Below are 16,978 nucleotides of genomic sequence, written 5' to 3' on the forward strand. Positions count from 1 at the left end.
CGCCGCTTTTAACATCTTTGTAGCTGGAGAGCTTTGTCAAATTCCATGGTTGAGTCTTGAAGCAGTTCAGGGAGTTTTCTGTGAAAGTAGATGGACTCATTCTAGTGATTCTTACAATAAAAGCACACACTTTCCATGAGTCGGGAAATGGTAGAAAATACATGCAAAAAGAAGAGTGATTTTTAATTCTTTAGTGTACTTGGCCAAAAAGCAGAGAATAAAATTCATAAATAGCAACCTAAGGAAGTAGCCTTTTCTCTTGGGCCAACAAACCCCACAGAATCTACAGTTTCAATTCTGATGCCAAAGCATTTAGACAATAATTCTATAATCCTTGTAACAACAACAAAAAAATGTGTAAAAATAAAAAAAAAAGTTTTCGTATCCATATTGTGTGCTTCAAACTTGTGTGCTTTGTTGCAAAATAATTTGGCTTTCATGCCTTAGACTCATTTCAGCCCTCAAACTAGCAAGGTCAGAGGGTCTGGCAGAACATTTGTAGCCTCCAGAAGCAAAGGGGAGTATCCTGTCTGACAACAGTGTGCCTTAAGAAGCCTGCTTAAGTTCTGATACTTTCCTGTTAAAATCATGCTTGCTGTCTTTGATTTTAACATGAACAGATTGTGTCCTACTTGTGGGCAGACATGTGGTGTAATGCAAAGGTCTTTGCCACTCTACTGCTGTAATCCTTGCCTTCAGAGAGACATGTGGAGTGTTGAGTGACAGAACTGCTGCACACAGTTCCCTCTGCTTTTGTGCCGTATCTGCTCATCCTCATTGAATCATTTAGTGGAAAAAAGAAAGGGCCAGACATGAGAAAGGGTTGTGCATCACAACCTTTCTGTGGAAGTGCAGAATTTATAGGAAGATAAAGACACTCTGTGCTGCCTCAGTTTAGTCCATAGTCAGGAGATCGTGATAATAGGCTCTTAACTAAGGTGAGCGGTTGTCTGAGCTGAGAGGAGAAGAAAGAAAGAAAGAACGAACAGATTCCTCATTGGCAAATATGCCAAGGGCAATAGCAGTCAACAGTGGTGAATTGTTGTGATTATACAAGAGCAAATAGGCCTATAGTACTACGTGTTTATGTGAATGAGAAAACATGACTATCTGTTAACTTCTTTTATATTTTTTTTTGTTGTTGTTGTATAAAAGTGATCATGGCAATCGGCTCTAAGTCTGAAAGTATTTTATTCCAGGTAACTGCTTTGTGATTTTACTCCTGCCCTACAGCGTGTTTGTGTTTTGTTTGTCAGGTACTGGGATAAAGAGGTGCAAAAAGCAAAAAAGAGAGGAAAAACACCACATTTAACAAAAGCCATTATTCTTTGTTACTGGAAATCCTATTTAGTTTTTGGAATTTTCACAATGATTGAGGTAAGTGGTGTAAAATGTCATACAACGTACTTGTTGGCTAACAGCAATGTGAAACTTGGCCTCTTAGATTGCATGATACATACTGGTGAGTTTACGCTGGGCTGTTCAGAGAACCTGTAACATTCATGTGCTCTCTCAGAAGCTATCGCCCCGTAGGGACTGAAAACTCGAGTCATAATTGTGGATTATGGATGTGGAACAGATAGCTGGTTTCAGAGCAATATTTTTGAGATGTTACAAGCCACTGACTTGCTTTGTAAGGCTTAGCTGTATTTTATGTATGAGTGGGGTGCTCAATAGAAAAAGGGTTTTTTTACTGTATGTGAATGGCTGTAAAGGACACATCTTTAAAGATGGAAGTGTAATACATATGCATGCAATTTTTATAACATCAAAGTTTTTATTGGTAATTGAGAGTTCTTTTTAAAGATTCAGCTAAATTTTAATGTGGAACATACTTCTTTTGGATTATATGTTGATAAAAATTGGCTTGACATTTTAGAGCACAATAAAGACAAAATAATACGGGATGTGACTTGCGGCAGTACTTGGCTCTTGTTTGCCCAGTTACAAACTTGAGTAGCATGGCATGATATGAAATTGTTAATACTGTCTTTCCTTCTTTTTCTTTCAGGAAACCCTCAAAATAGTTCAGCCAATATTTTTGGGAAAAATTATTAATTATTTTGAACACTATGATTCCTCAGATGAGGCTTTGAATTTTGCATATTGCTACGCAGCTGCTCTGTCTGTGTGCACGCTTATTCTAGCCATAATGCACCACTTATACTTCTATCATGTACAGCGGGCTGGCATGAAGCTGAGGGTAGCTATGTGTCATATGATTTATCGGAAGGTAAGCAAACCTGTTTACAGGTATATTTGGCAGCTATTTCGTTAGGGGAGTTTAAAAATACAGTTATTTGTTATGTTCATGCTTGCAATTCTGTTGAAGTTACTCACTTGTAGAAATGTAATGCATGCTAATATGTATCAGGCCTTAAATCTGTATATGTGCTTTTGCTCTCTTTTTGGTAATATGGTGTCTGAATGACAGCCTCAGTCCTCCTAATGAAGGTGGTGAACTAAATAGCCCTAAAGCCTAGGGAGACCCGCTGATTTTTCGCCTGCTCATGCTGTCAGAGAGGAACTCCCCCACTGGTGGTGAAAGGGTTGTGTGCTGGAGTGGTAAGAGGCCTCAGCATACAGCAGGAGGGGGGCAGAGCTCCCAGGGGATGCTGGCAGTTACTCAGCCCTGCAGTTTCATTGCAGCGGAGGACATTATTCTTGGCTGTCACCATCTGCTTCAGCACTCTCAGTTGTCTGGGAATTGCTCCACTGTGTCCTACCCCACCCTGTCCGTGTTGTGGTTAATGATGGGATTTATTTATATTTTATTCCAGCAGTGCTGTAGAACTAGTGCGTTGCCTCATTTGTGGGTCAGAGAGGCTCCCCCCTCTCTCTGGGGCATCCATCAGGTTAGTTCAGGGAGAGGCAGCCATACTGTGGTACTGCTGCTGCCTGCTCCAGGCTGGGGAGGATGGTTGGCATCTTCACAGGCAGGTCCCTTTACTATCTCTCCTACTTGGGGGGCAAGAAAGAGAGGAGTGGACAGAGGAGACAAGGTTCAGAATCAAGCCGAATCCTAAAGATATGGTAGAGCTGGTTTTTAGTATCAATTACTGGTTTTACTGTGGCAGCACTGGAGTCCTTCATTAAAGCCAACGAAGTGTGAGAAGGGGTGTACGTTCAGCAAGCTGTGTCTGTGTGTCCTGGTCAAGAAATAGCTGTCCTCGACTACAAACAGAGCCAAGGTTGCTGTCACATGGACAGTGGAACAAGAGAAGTTATGGGTATTACCTACAGGAAGGAGTTGAGTGACGTCCAGGACGAAATGCTAGCCTTGGTGTGCTCTGGGGAGCATGTAACCCAATTGTAAATGTCTGCTTCCCTATTCTGAAGCTGTTGGCAATACCCAAACCACTGAGCCCATCTCTCCTTCAAAGCAGGACGTCCATGCTGGAGATGCTGGAAGGGAAAATGCCCTATCTTTCTAGCTTTAGTGCTGCTAGAATAGTGAGTGACCTGCCAGTTCTTACCTCAGCAAAGAAGTTTAATTGAAGGATCAGGACTGTAAAGTTTCTTTAGAATATAAAGAAATCCATGTTATTTTAATCATTAAACATAGGTACCATCCACTTAAGGCAAACACTTGTACTACTGGTATAGGTCGCGTGAAGGTTTTGGGCAAAGCAGTAAAGTGAAGAGTAAAAATGTCCCATTGTAAGTGGTGATTGTTTTTCATGCACATATTTATTCTCCTCCCTCTTCTGATACCTTGGAAATTATCTTCTGGGAAATGAGCTCTAACATGGCGCACTGTTCTTGTACATAAACATCTCTCTAAGGTATTAATTTACTAAACTGATTATCATAACACAGTTGGAAATTCATGAAATATGTATATAGTGATGTTGTTTGTTGCTGTGTTGATATTAGCTTAGAAGCTTGGAAAAGAAGTGTTCATAATGTGCACCCTTTTTTCTAGAGATGTGATTAAATGGAAAATTGATCTCCCCTCATCTCATAAATATTTACTCCTGAGGGTAAAGGCTAAGGTCACAGCAGAACATTGATAAACCTTTCTAATCATTTGTCTTCATTATCTGAGGCTTATAGATAGGTCATACTTTCTCTTTATCCTTATACAGGCTTTAGAAAGAATCTGTATGCTAATTTACCAGCACTTTTACAGTGTTTGTTAATTGCTGTAGTAAATAAAAACTTGGATTTGCAAGGATGAATGGGTTGAATGAGAGAGCATCCTTAATGGAGAACTTCAGATGCTCGAGTTTTAGACCCTTTTTCATTTCCTGGAAGGTTAAAATATCATTTGCAAAAACCATGTATTCAAACTCCTAAGATGATTTGTGATCTGTAAGAAGTATTAGTGATGCACGCAGGAAGCTTATAACAAAAATGAAAATGGAATCTGTCTTATGACTCACAATCTCATGTTTTAAAGCCAAACACTACTTATGGGAGGCTGATTAATTGTGGTGGGGTTTTTTTTTTTTTTTGAAGACTTAACTTTTAGAAGTTCTTTGAGGTTCAGAATAAACACTAAAGCAGTTTAAGCTGTGGAGTAGTTGGTTGGGACATAAAGCAGCCAGAAAAGCGTCAGAAGTTATTTGACTGGACAGTTATTTCTTTCTATGGCCAGTTCTCTCTTTTTAATGTGCTTTTGAATTAACTGTTTGGGGCAGGAAGATATTAAGACAGTAAGATGGGAGTATGGAAGGCAGAGAATGGTTAAAGAATTGAAATTGGGCCTGCCCAATTACATCTGGGGAAAAAAAAAGTTTAACCTAAGACATCAAGTATGCAAACTGCTTTCATTAGTTCATATAATTAAGACCTATTTTCCTCGAGAAAGGGTGCTTGCTGGTAAATACATCTGTATGGAAAATCAAGCAGATCTTTGTGCTGAAAACGGATAATTGGTAAATGTAAAATAAAATGTAAATTTAAACTACAGTCGGTTTTTAAAAAGGTGTGTGGCCCTAGATAATATTCAGTAGTGTTTCTTACCTTTGGAGGGAATTCGTAAATACTATTGTCAGAGCAGTATTTAAAGCCACAGTGCACTGACTTTGGTAGGGATAGAGTTAATTTACTTCATAGCAGCTCATATGTTGCTGTATTTTCGATGTAGTAGAAAGGGAAATTACCAAAATTACGAATTTAAGTCACTTGTTTCCCTCGTCTGAGTGGGACATGACACCAGTGCAGTGTTCTCCCAGGTGGCTTAGGTGGACCTCAAATAGCAGATGTGTCTGTATGGTAAAGGATTGTCAGTAGCAGTAGGTGCTGTAAACACACCCTGGTGGGCAACTTCTTCAAACACACATCACTTGAACTCCTATTATTATGGTCTATGGATATCTAACAGCTTTTCTAGGAACTTACCAACCTTGATCTGTCATGTGGAGTAAACGTGTTAAAAATGTGGATGTGCTGTGGCTGCATTACCTGCAAGCAGCTTTGTGGGGGATTTCAGATATATGAGAGACAAACGGTTTAAGATAGGCAATGAAGTGATGGTTTTCTCAAATAATTAAATCTTGTTTCTCATGTACCCAGAGTCCTAGATTTATTAATGGAATGTCAGAGGAATTTCTTAATGGAGTCTTAAATGTTTCTGCCTGCTTGTTTAAATGAAGTTAGGGTTGGGATTCTTTCTGTGATTACTATCTTTGTAACCCAACAGTGAGGTGCAAGAAATGTAAGGCACTTCAGTTGAAATGATGCTTTGAATAGTACTTTGATGTCTGATGTTCTTGCACCTGATTTTAAATACTGGAACAATATTTTGAAACAGCACTTTTCAGGTTAGATTATTGATCAAAAAGGAATCCTAATAATAACTGTTTAGAGAGGGAGAAGTAGCTGTGCACCACCTAAAAATGTGAAGTGTTTTTGAGGAGTGAACTATTGCTGCTACAGGAAAAAGCGTAACATGTTTTGTATATCATTTTACTTGTGCTGCAAAACTGTTTTCTTTCTAGTGGGTGTAGAAGGAAGCGGGGCCTGTTATCTGCGTCTTTGAACAATTTCAGTTTGGATCTTTGCAGTAATGTTCAGACTGCATGTTTCCAGATACGATTTTGGGGGGGGGGTATTTTATAATTGCGTACTATTTTCTATTAACTTAACCTGTGAAAATACTTAATATTTACTCTTGTTGCTTTTCATATCATGTGTTAAACTTCACTTAATATAATTCAGAAATCTTATAATTTTACCAGACTTATTAACAAGGGAAATACTTATTAATTTTAAAAAGGATATTAACTCTGATTTACAAAGACAGAAAGCACAGTTTGCAGCGTTAGAAAGAACTGATAGTGTAAAATAAATAACTTGGGTTTTTTATCTTCTGTCAGGAATCTCATTCAAAATAGAATTCTTTCAATTGGCCAAACATTGTCCTGATTTTAATTTGGTCTTCAGGTGGAGTTTTCTGTTCCTGTTTTGAACAGATGCTCATAATGTGGGGGAGAGCAATGCAAATGAAAAGTTACAGGCTCTTTAGTTTTAATAACTTGCTCTATTGGTATTTTCCCATTTTTAATCACTTCAGACATGAAGATAGTGGCACTTTTGTTCTCACAGTTGTTCCCTAGATACTTTTTTTATACTCTCTTCTTCAGGACTTTCTTCAGAACATTTAACCTAACCCACATGTTATCTAAGGTTCTTGAACCGCTCACAGATATTCTCAGGCAAAAGCTGAGATGTACCTTCAGCTTTTGTCTCAGTATTGTATTTGTCTATTGAGTCTTTTGTGTATAGGTGTACTGTAGTCTATAAGCTGTGAAAATTTAAGACTGTTCTGACTTTTTTAGGCACTTCGTCTCAGTAACGTAGCTATGGCAAAAACTACCACTGGTCAAATAGTAAATCTTCTGTCAAATGATGTGAACAAATTTGATCAGGTAAGAAGTATTACAGATCTTTCCAAGGGGCTGAAGAAATGGTGGGGTTTGAGTTAAGAAGTTTTTGTGTACAACTAGTCACAGAATCACAGAATCATCTAGGTTGGAAAAGACCTTGAAGATCATCTAGTCCAACCATTAACCTGACACTGACGGTTCCCAACTACACCATATGCCTCAGCGCTATGTCAACCTGACTCTTAAACACCTCCAGGGATGGGGACTCCACCACCTCCCTGGGCAGCCCATTCCAACGCCTAACAACCCGTTCTGTAAAGAAATACTTCCTAATATCCAGTCTAAACCTTTCCTGGCACAACTTGAGGCCATTACCTCTTGTCCTATCGCTTGTTACTTGGTTAAAGAGACTCATCCCCAGTTCTCTGCAACCTCCTTTCAGGTAGTTGTAGAGGGCGATGAGGTCTCCCCTCAGCCTCCTCTTCTCCACACTAAACAACCCCAGTTCCCTCAGCCGCTCCTCGTACGACCTGTGCTCCAGACCCTTCACCAGCTTCGTTGCCCTTCTCTGGACACGCTCAAGTAATTCAATGTCCTTTTTGTAGTGAGGGGCCCAAAACTGAACACAGTAATCGAGGTGTGGCCGCACCAGTGCCAAGTACATGGGTAAGATCACTTCCCTGTCCCTGCTGGCCACGCTATTTCTGATAAGCCAGCATACCATTGGCTTTCTTGGCCACCTGGGAATTAGTGATTACACACCAGTGATTAAGTGTTTCTTATGAACATTTCTTCTAGTTGTTTCTCAAACGTCATAGGAAGAGAAATACTCTCTTAAAATATGGGAGGAAAAAATACTTCCCCCCCAATATTTTCCTACTGTTTTCCTAAGGTCAGAGAAATGCTGGTGCCTGAAGATAAAACAAAATCAATGTGGTAATTTGCTTACTTTCTGGAGGTGAGGCAGCTCTGTGTACATTTAGGTCTCTGAATCTGGTGCAGAGTTCTAGCTGGATGCCTCGGTGCCTGCCACGGGCAAAGGTGCTTCCTTAACTTTGTGTTATTAGGGTTTAATTTTTTATCTCAGACAAAAGCTAATTTTTGTTTCTTAACTATTTGTCTAGGTAACTATTTTCTTGCACTTCTTGTGGGCTGGACCAATTCAAGCTGTAGCAGTAACAGTACTTCTCTGGATAGAGATAGGCCCATCATGTCTTGCAGGAATGGCAGTTCTGATTATTCTTCTTCCTGTCCAGACCTGCATTGGGAGGCTTTTTTCTTCCCTAAGGTAAGGTCGCACATCTTAGGTTGTAGGTTTTTTTTCTCTCCTGGGTTTTAAAATGTGCACACTGGATGGAGGTGGAGTACTGCTCTGAGATCAGCATCTGTCTGGTGATGTTTAGGGAATGGTTACTACAAAGGCAATACTGTCAGTCCTGACGTAAGTTTGACTTGCTGGGGTGATACAGGAGTTGCAGCAGAAAGCTCTGAAGGTTTCATGTTCAAAGATCTTACTCTCTCTCCTCCAATACAAAGAGAGAAAAGAAGAAAAAAAATTATGGTGGTGGTTTTGATGCCAGCTGTGAGGTTTCTAGCTGTAAGATTCTGGGCTGTGGAAATATAAAATGAGTTTGCAGTAATTTTCCATTATCAGCCAAATTTAATTTGTTTTTCTGTGACTTCCTCCTAAAAAACCCACTTGCCTCAAATGGGAATGTTGAATTATCTTCAGTGTTCTTGCTTCGTAACTTTCTTGTGTAATTAATCATACGCTACTTAGATCATGAGTTTATAAATGGCTTTTGAATCTAAATGGGAGTATTTTTGTGTTCCTTTACTGTGTATGCATATGCTTACTAGTGTTATGCATCTCTGTTGCATTTGTATTCAGGGTGAATGGGTTCCTTCTAGCTCTTCGGGTAAGTAAAACTTTTTAGGGAGTTACTGTTGATTTCAAGTTGCATTTTAAGACAAGTTTTCCAGAGAAGGAGACTGGTATTGCCATTGCATGGCTAGGTATGCAGAGAGAGCTGAGAATTACAAAATGAGACCAACTTGTAAGTTTCCTTCTATTTGTAACCACTGTAATAGTCTTCAGTTGTTATGCTTACATGCTATTTCTCAAATAATGAGCCATTCAGTGTTCTCTGTCAAATTCTTAGGGTTTTTTATGATAAAACCTGTGTATAGAACACTTCCAATGTATTCTTATATGTGCATTTTCACTGCATGTGTGATATGCATGCATAGGTATCAAGCTACTTCACTGTTGGGTTGAGTTTCAGGTTTTTGAGGTTTTGAGCTTTGAGTCAGTAGTTAAAATACTTAGCACTTAACTAGTGCCTTATCCATGGTGAAAAGCATTATTATCCCCATTTTACAGATGGGAAACTGAGGCACAAAGAGATTAAGACACTTGTCCAGGGTCAGACAACAAGGTGACAAAAATCTCTTCTTGAAGGTATGTATTTTAGAAGTTAATCAGTGGCAGCGTAATGTTGTTTGGGTTTTTTCCCCATTCATTAACAGCCACTTGTTTGGATGCAGTGCAAAGGAAATAATTTGTTAACCAGAAAAACTATTGCTTGTCTAGGTGTGCACAGATCTTTGTATTTTTAAATAGAAATGTGCAGTGAACAGGAGTTCTGGTTACTAGAAAAACTGAAATGGATTCCAGCTCCATAATGATGAATGTGTTCACATGGCAATTGCTGGGGATCTGCATGCATTTAAGGAAATCAGCCTATGAAGAAGTAATTTAAGGATTAAAGCTTTTGCTAAAAACCAGGCACGCTTGGTGTGGCAGCTAATTTGTGCCATTATTCAGCATTGTACTTGTGACCCAGTCTTGTAAACACATATATGTGCACCAGTGTATGATGCCAGCATTAGCTTCAGTGCTGTAGGAGTTTGTAGAAATGGACTCAGTATCCTGTGGAATGGTATACACTGTATTATGCGATATTGCTTTTACCTGCACGAGTACTAGAAGTTTTACAAAACACACGTGACCTAATACATTATTTGAGAAATAGTTCAATTATGGGACTGAAGACCATTTTATATATATTTATTTACAAGAGCTCAACCTTTTCACTGCTTAGCCATGCAACTGTAATATTTTCATTTAAAGCTCTTTTAAGGTTTTTTTGAGAGAAAAGCTATGTGGAACTGTTATGTCAGACATGATTAAAAGCCTCCAAATATGCCTCATGAAAGCAAAATGGAATTCTGCAGCTTGCTTAATTTAGAATGGTTATTAGTATCATAGAGGGGACTTCTCAGACACTTGAAGATTTTTCAGTTCCTTTCCTACTGCACTCTTAAGCATGCTATGTGAACGTGTGTTTCCCAGTCGTCCTGACCTGCATGTACTCTGGTTACTAGGATAATATTTCAGTGGAAAAACTGAAAAATTGGTTTATAAGAACTATAGCCTCTTTGATTCACACCATTTAAAAAAGAAACCTCCATTAACTTCATTATTTTTGAGTCATCTTCAACCTTCTGTTATCTGGAGACCAAGCCTGGAAGTTAGGCCTGAAAGGTGACTGTTTCAAAAGATTGCACGTGAGAATTGTTGTTCGCTGCTGCAAAGATATGAACAACACGTGCTAAATTTTGGCTTTTGCAGTGGTGTTGTGGGTAGGAGGAAGAAGGGATGAGCTCTCTTACATTCTTTGAGGAATTGTTTTTGTTTTACTGGTTTGGGTTTTTTTGAAAAAGAGAAAGAGGATTTAGCAAAGATAATCTTGTTCCATGTCAGTACAGTTGGTTTAGGCTAAGCTATCTTCCTCAGTCTTACTAAGAAGCCTTGACTGTATTAGGGCCAATTTCCTACATTTCTTTCATCAGTTTTCTTTTATAAATATTTCTTAATAACCTGCTTCAGCAGGAATGTTGGTGCTGAGCAGTTTTTTTAAAATGACGAGCAGACACCTGAAATTCTTTCTGCTGAAGTGCTTTAAACATGGCTATTTCTTCCAGAGCATCAGAGAAATCTTACAGGGGACAGATTAAGCTGACAAAACATAGCCACTCCTTCTAAAGAACTTGCTTTTTTTTTTTTTTTTAAAAATATGATCTCTGAATCTTAACTTTCATTGGAATATACAAAAATAAGTAATTTGTCGAGAAAAGGTATGTTTTATCAGAATATGGACTACTATAGCTCACTGTGCAATATATGTTTGTCTACATGAATGAATTCAGAATTGTTATAGGCTTTAGTAGCATGGTTTATGCATTCATTACATGGCTTCTAACTTTCAATGCTTTTTTCCTAATTAAAACTGTGACTTTATTATTTAATTACATATATTTTCCAGTTTGTTCATCAGTGCAAACATAATGTGGGACTAAGATATATATATATATATATTTAGTGTTAATTACAATTAATGCTTAAATAATATTTATTAAACCATATCTAGATTAGCTTTCCTAAATCATAGCTTGTGTACCATTACTAAGTAATCTGTGCTTCAACTAGAGTTAATCTTCAAAAGACACAGAGGCCTATTTCCTTAACAACATCAAAAGAGCCTTATGTCTCATAAGAGTTGTTATTTTGGCATTACAAAACCATTTTTAAAAGTAATTTTCTGATTTTTGTTTAGTTCTAAATATTTGTAAATTTCTTTATTTGAGGTTTGTTTGTACATAATATGTTAAGAAATACTATGTGTTTGTGCAAGCTAACGTATAATTCTGAACATTGATTCAACTCTCAGTTCCCTGAGAATAGGGAATACCAGGAATACAGATGTACCAAGTCTGCCTGCTGTGTGTCAGCTTTGGGATACTGTTTTAGGAAGACTCTTTAATGCAATTACAATTATATGTGTTCCCCTTACAAGTAAAAGCAAAAACTAAGTTAATATGAGTATGTTATGCGATCGTAAATAGTCTCTCTTCAGAATCAGAGAATTTTTACTTTGTGCTTTTTACAGAAGCAAGACAGCTGCCTTAACAGATGTCAGGATTAGGACCATGAATGAAGTCATAAGTGGTATGAAGATAATAAAGATGTATGCTTGGGAAAAGTCATTTGCAGAACTTGTGAATGGTTTAAGAAGGTAATCCTGGAAAGATACAGCTTGGTATATGACCTATACTTGTTTCTATTTACTTACATGTTAGTAAGTGCGGTTTACTTAACTTCTTTGGCTTTTTGTTTTTTAAAAGCTTTCTATAGCAAGGGTGAAGGAATGAAAATATAAGGGGACAGAAAAAGAAAAGAACCTTTAATGTTTATAAATTCTGGGGGGTTTTTTATGCTTCCTTTTATGGTTGTGTTTAAAAACAGCAACTAATAAGCTGTAGTAGTTGTAATTGAACAGTTTCATCCTCACAGTTCTGTAAACTAATAGCAAGGAACCAATAAGCAGACATTGCCCTTCTCATAAATATATGGAATCTGACTTTCTGTGCTAAATGATAGCATCCTCAGGTAGTACTTTGCTTCCCTTTCTGTGTTTTGAGATACTGTTCAAGCCATTTGGGAAGGGTGGAGGGGAGAAAGGCAGCAGCTCAGAAATTCCCTAGTTGTTCAACTGGCAAGGCCGGCTGAGTTTGGTATCCTAAGACATTTCATTTTGGAGGTCTGTCAGCATCTGATCAAAACTTACTCATAAATTTGATTTTCAATCAATATTTGCACTTTTACTTGACAGTATAAGAGCATTCAGTGCTAAAAGACAACTGTAGGAGTTCAGGTGCATATTTCTCATCGTTTAATTTTCATGTTATGTCCCTCTCCAGCATATGAGTAGAAGGTTGTTATCCTGCTGTAGATTCTGTTTTTTAATTTTTTAAAAAACTCTTTTATTTGGAATTTCTATTTTTTAAAGGAATTTTTTTCCTTTATATCCATGTGTAGGCTTGCAGACTTGCTAATGTTCCTGAGACATTTCTTCCCATGCACATAATCCTTTCCTCCGTCAGATTATAGGATCCTGTGCTGATTGAACATTCTTGATTGAGAGCTTTGCTCTCTTGTGTGGAGCCAGAGAGGATAGTTCTTCATTGAAAGCTTCCTCAATGGGTGAATTCACATCACTAAATTTTAGATTTCCAAGTTCAACACCTCATTAGGATTAGAGGCTTCCTTTTTAATGATGGAGAGAAATAAGCTCTTCCAAAACACAACTTGAGCCCTCTTTCTTTTCTTTAACTGTGGTGTGGAAAACTGTAGTTAAAAGTCTTAAATTCAGCCAGATGATTTATTGCCCAGTATTTCCACAGTGGCCCTTGACAGTTGCTAAGATGACATCTGAGCCCCTCCATTGCTCTCTTTTCCTGTGGTTGTCTGTTTTAGTTTCCTTTTATATAACTCTGTGCCTTAAGACAGTGTGGTGTATTATATGCAGCCTGCGGGTAGGCTGTAATTTATCTGATATTTATGGAGAGTAGCACAAAGAACTTGCTGATTATCCACAGATAGTGAGAGGATTATTAAGGATTATTAGAGGGTGGGAAAAGAGTTTCATCCAGGATTGTAGAAGTAATTGAATTAGACCCAATTCAAATAGTTTACATACAAATGTTCTTTCACTGTACTCTGGAGGAGATCAGAGATTGTGAGCCCTTAAGCTGAAAAAATAAGTCTTTGAAACTCTTTGAAAGTCTGTCAATTCAGCCAATTTGGCAAGTATAGTGGGAAAGTTGCTTAACTAGTTTTCCAGTAGCGCATCCTGCATCCTTCTGTCTGTTAAGTGAGGATTTAATTTACTTCAAATTGTATAATCGTAACTTGAGTCTCTAATCTTAGTATATAGTTCCAAGTGGAAGGTAATCAAAATGATCAAGATTTTCCCAGAGAATTGCCAGAATATTTGGGAAATTAGGAATTGTTTCATAATTTTATATTCTATATTATTTCAAGCAGATTAAATTAGAATATATGGGGAGGGAGTAGTAAGTTGTTACGGCTCACTTGATAAAGAAAAACTATTATTTTAGTAAGAAGTTAAGCCTGATCGCATCCACATTGTAGATAGTGCAGTAACATTTTAAGGGTTGGATTTGATGAGTCATTTAGAAGTGGAAACTGAAATTTAACTGAAGTGGAAATTGGGAACATACGCAGCAGCTTTGTGCTGTACCTCAATCACTATTTAGTTTGGGTAATGGCTGGCAGAACAATTGGCCTCACAGATCAGTATTTTCTGAATTATGAACCAGAATTCCTAGAGCAAAAGAAGCCAGGAGCAGGGTCCAAATCAGGAAGGATTTAGGCAGAGATCAAAGGGAATAGTGCAAATCCTGTGATCCAGCTTGAGGAGCAGCAGCTGAATAATGTCAGATACTTGGGCAATGGGTGAACTCTTGATCTTCTGGAAGTTGCCCTCTTTTTTCAACTGCAGAGTATGTGTCGATCTTATCAGGAGTTTTGCGACTGAACTCTACTTGATTTTGATATTGGAAGGATAAGGAGTTTGTGGGTGTTTGGCCTTTCTACAGAGGGTTTTTTCCTTTTTGCTCTTGTATGCAACCCAGAAAGATTCGAAGCAGATTAGAATCTGAATTGAAATACTAGTTTGACCAAAGCAGAAAAAAAAGAGTATTTTGGTTTTCTGTCTCTGAAAAATAATCATTTTCTATAGCTACTAAGATATTAAATATAATAATTTTCCCCACTCAATTTCTAAGCCTTTTAAATTCTCTTTTGTTATTTACCATATAACATACTTCCTTTACAGTTCTTTACATATGAATTGGGGTGATTCAGGGGGAGGAGAAGGAATGTAAAAGTGAAGTCCTAAGAGTGGGTTTCCCTCGTCCTATTTTTGAGGGCAATTGCAATGGGAGAGATTAATGTGATTGTTTATATTTTGCATTTTTAGGAAGGAGATTGCCATGGTTATGAAAAGCTCCTACCTTCGAGGACTGAACTTAGCCTCTTTCTTTGTGGCAAGCAAAATAACAGTGTTCATGACTTTCATGGCATATGTACTCCTTGGCGAGGTTATCTCTGCAAGTCGGGTGTTTGTTGCAGTGTCCCTGTATGGTGCAGTAAGACTGACAGTAACTCTGTTCTTCCCTGCGGCTGTTGAGAGAGTATCCGAGGCAGTGGTTAGCATACGACGAATCAAGGTATGGTTATTGATTTGAATGGTATGTGGATTTCTTCTGTTATTCTGACACTGGTTTAATGTCACCGACAAAAGCAGCCTTATTTTAGTTTTGCAGTTTAGGATTTTTAGTGAAATAACCTGTTTTGAAAACTGAACATGTTGCTGTGTATGCATGTGCAAACACATGATGTGCACTGGTAGTGCAGGCTGAAATGTAGGAGAATAGTGTACGTGCAAGGAGGTGTTGTATGCCTTTTTGGAGAGGAACATGTGGACAGATATGCAGATATGTTGGGATTGGGAGTTGGAGGACAAAGCAGGCAAATAGGAGCTGTAGGATTCATACTCATATTCCATGTGCACTGCACTACCCTGTCAGCTATGGAGGATGGGTGGGAGCCCTAGCTGGTGTCTTGTGGATGCTTTCAATACTGGAACGAAGACTCAAATTCAGTAAGGATGAACATAAGTAATGATGCTGGTTTTGGCAGATGGACTGTATTTTGTTTGGTTTGCTGTGTTTAGTATGTGTTGTGAATAAAATAGTCATGTTTGCTGCATGTACCAGTACTTTAGCATAAACTGTAAGAGCAAAAGACTTAAATGCAAAATGCATTTTGAATTTAAAACTTAAAAAATCACAAATTGTCAGGTTATTGAAATACAGAATTAAAGCATGCCATCCATTTTAGAGCTTAATTTTGTAAAAAAACCACAGGTTAGTCTAGAATAGGGGAAACAAACCCTCTAGATGTCATCATACAGCTCTGCATGGTGTCACTATGCCATGTGTTGATGAAAGTAGCTAAAAATCTCCCATTTTATTTTCTTCTCCATGTGCTTGAATACAATAAATCAGGTTTTTTGTTGTTAAATTTTCTAGCTGTATTAAGCCCTCACCGAAAAAATGTATTGAAGAGGTAATCTTTGCACTTCAAAGGAGCATTTTGTAAACATTGATGCAAATGGAGTTAGAAAAGGTTAATGTGTGAAAATCATGACCACAGCAATATTGTAGGCATTAACATTTATTATTACTGCTTAAACTAAACTGTGGGAGGGGAGAGAAGTGCTTGGGATACTGGATGTTGCACACTGTCCTTTCTGTACTCTCATATACCCTGTGTTCAGCTGCAGAGCAGTGCTCTTTCAAGGGATCTTTCAAGCTGTACAGGTTGAGAGACATGGGTGGCTGAAAGCGATGCCTTAGGAATGACAGAATGGCACTTGAGCAGAGGCAATGACAATCTGTTCCTTTTTTTTTTTTTCCCCTCTTTGTTTCTGACATATCCTAGTGGTCACACGATTTTGCTTCTGACAGCTGTCTCCAGCTCCCTTGCACTTACGTTCCTTAAGGATGGTTCTTGGAAACCAAATCCAGAATCGAGGTTCATTGGGCAAAGAATTATCCTAATAAATCTGTAGCATCCTTGTTACTGTCACCAACTTTTTAGCTTCAATTTCCCAAACTGTTTCAGGGTTGGACATTTTGCTACTGAATGACAAGATGCAGCCTGACCAAAGATGTGTTATTGAAATGTAAATAAGTGGAAAGGAATTAGAAGAAGAGAGTGAGAAGTACAGATAAAATTATGAATTTGATGGCTAGGTATATTTGGGCAAAACTGAAAATGCTTTTTTTTTTTTTTTTTTTTAAGAAGGTGCTTCCTCTTAGGTTTTGTAGAACAGGTGAGGTTTCTGCACTAATCATAAAGTACACTTAGATGGAGAAAAGGAAGCAAGAGATACTATGCTTCAGGTGACAATAAAGAATGATCGTCAGATGGGAAGTAGTAGCCTTTACTCCATACGCATTTATACATGCATAAAAACTGTGTGGCAAACAGAATAGTGGTCTCCTTACTGTGTTTGTCACCTGAGCTCTCTTCCCCTCCCCCTAGCTACACATCTGAGAGCTGGTCTGCATCTCTTGAAGCTTATTAACTCTTTTGTGATGGCGCAGTAGGCTCAAGGTCCCCTCATGAAACAAAGTGAGAGCAACTGTTTTTCAGAGGGTTATTTTGGCAGTCATGCAGAAAAGAGAATAAGTGTCAGCTTAAAAAAAAT

At 38.1% G+C, this 16,978-nt stretch overlaps 1 protein-coding gene across 7 annotated transcripts in view; it reads left to right on the forward strand.

Moving 5' to 3' along the window:
* Nucleotides 1–16,978, forward strand: part of ABCC4 (ATP binding cassette subfamily C member 4 (PEL blood group)) — a 155,472-nt gene that overhangs the window by 16,053 nt on the left and 122,441 nt on the right. For all 7 annotated transcript variants that reach the window (XR_012622011.1, XR_012622012.1, XM_074815448.1 and 4 more), the window contains exons 3-8: nucleotides 1,257–1,377; nucleotides 2,012–2,233; nucleotides 6,786–6,875; nucleotides 7,958–8,121; nucleotides 11,786–11,911; nucleotides 14,681–14,930. Coding sequence is in view for 5 of the 7 variants with exons in the window: in XM_074815448.1 (XP_074671549.1) it covers nucleotides 1,257–1,377; nucleotides 2,012–2,233; nucleotides 6,786–6,875; nucleotides 7,958–8,121; nucleotides 11,786–11,911; nucleotides 14,681–14,930 (973 nt within the window). In the remaining 2 variants the exon portion in view is untranslated. The remainder of the gene's footprint in view (nucleotides 1–1,256; nucleotides 1,378–2,011; nucleotides 2,234–6,785; nucleotides 6,876–7,957; nucleotides 8,122–11,785; nucleotides 11,912–14,680; nucleotides 14,931–16,978) is intronic.

The sequence above is a fragment of the Strix aluco genome, chromosome 2 (assembly GCF_031877795.1).
Source record: "Strix aluco isolate bStrAlu1 chromosome 2, bStrAlu1.hap1, whole genome shotgun sequence".
NCBI classification, from domain to species: Eukaryota; Metazoa; Chordata; class Aves; order Strigiformes; family Strigidae; genus Strix; species Strix aluco.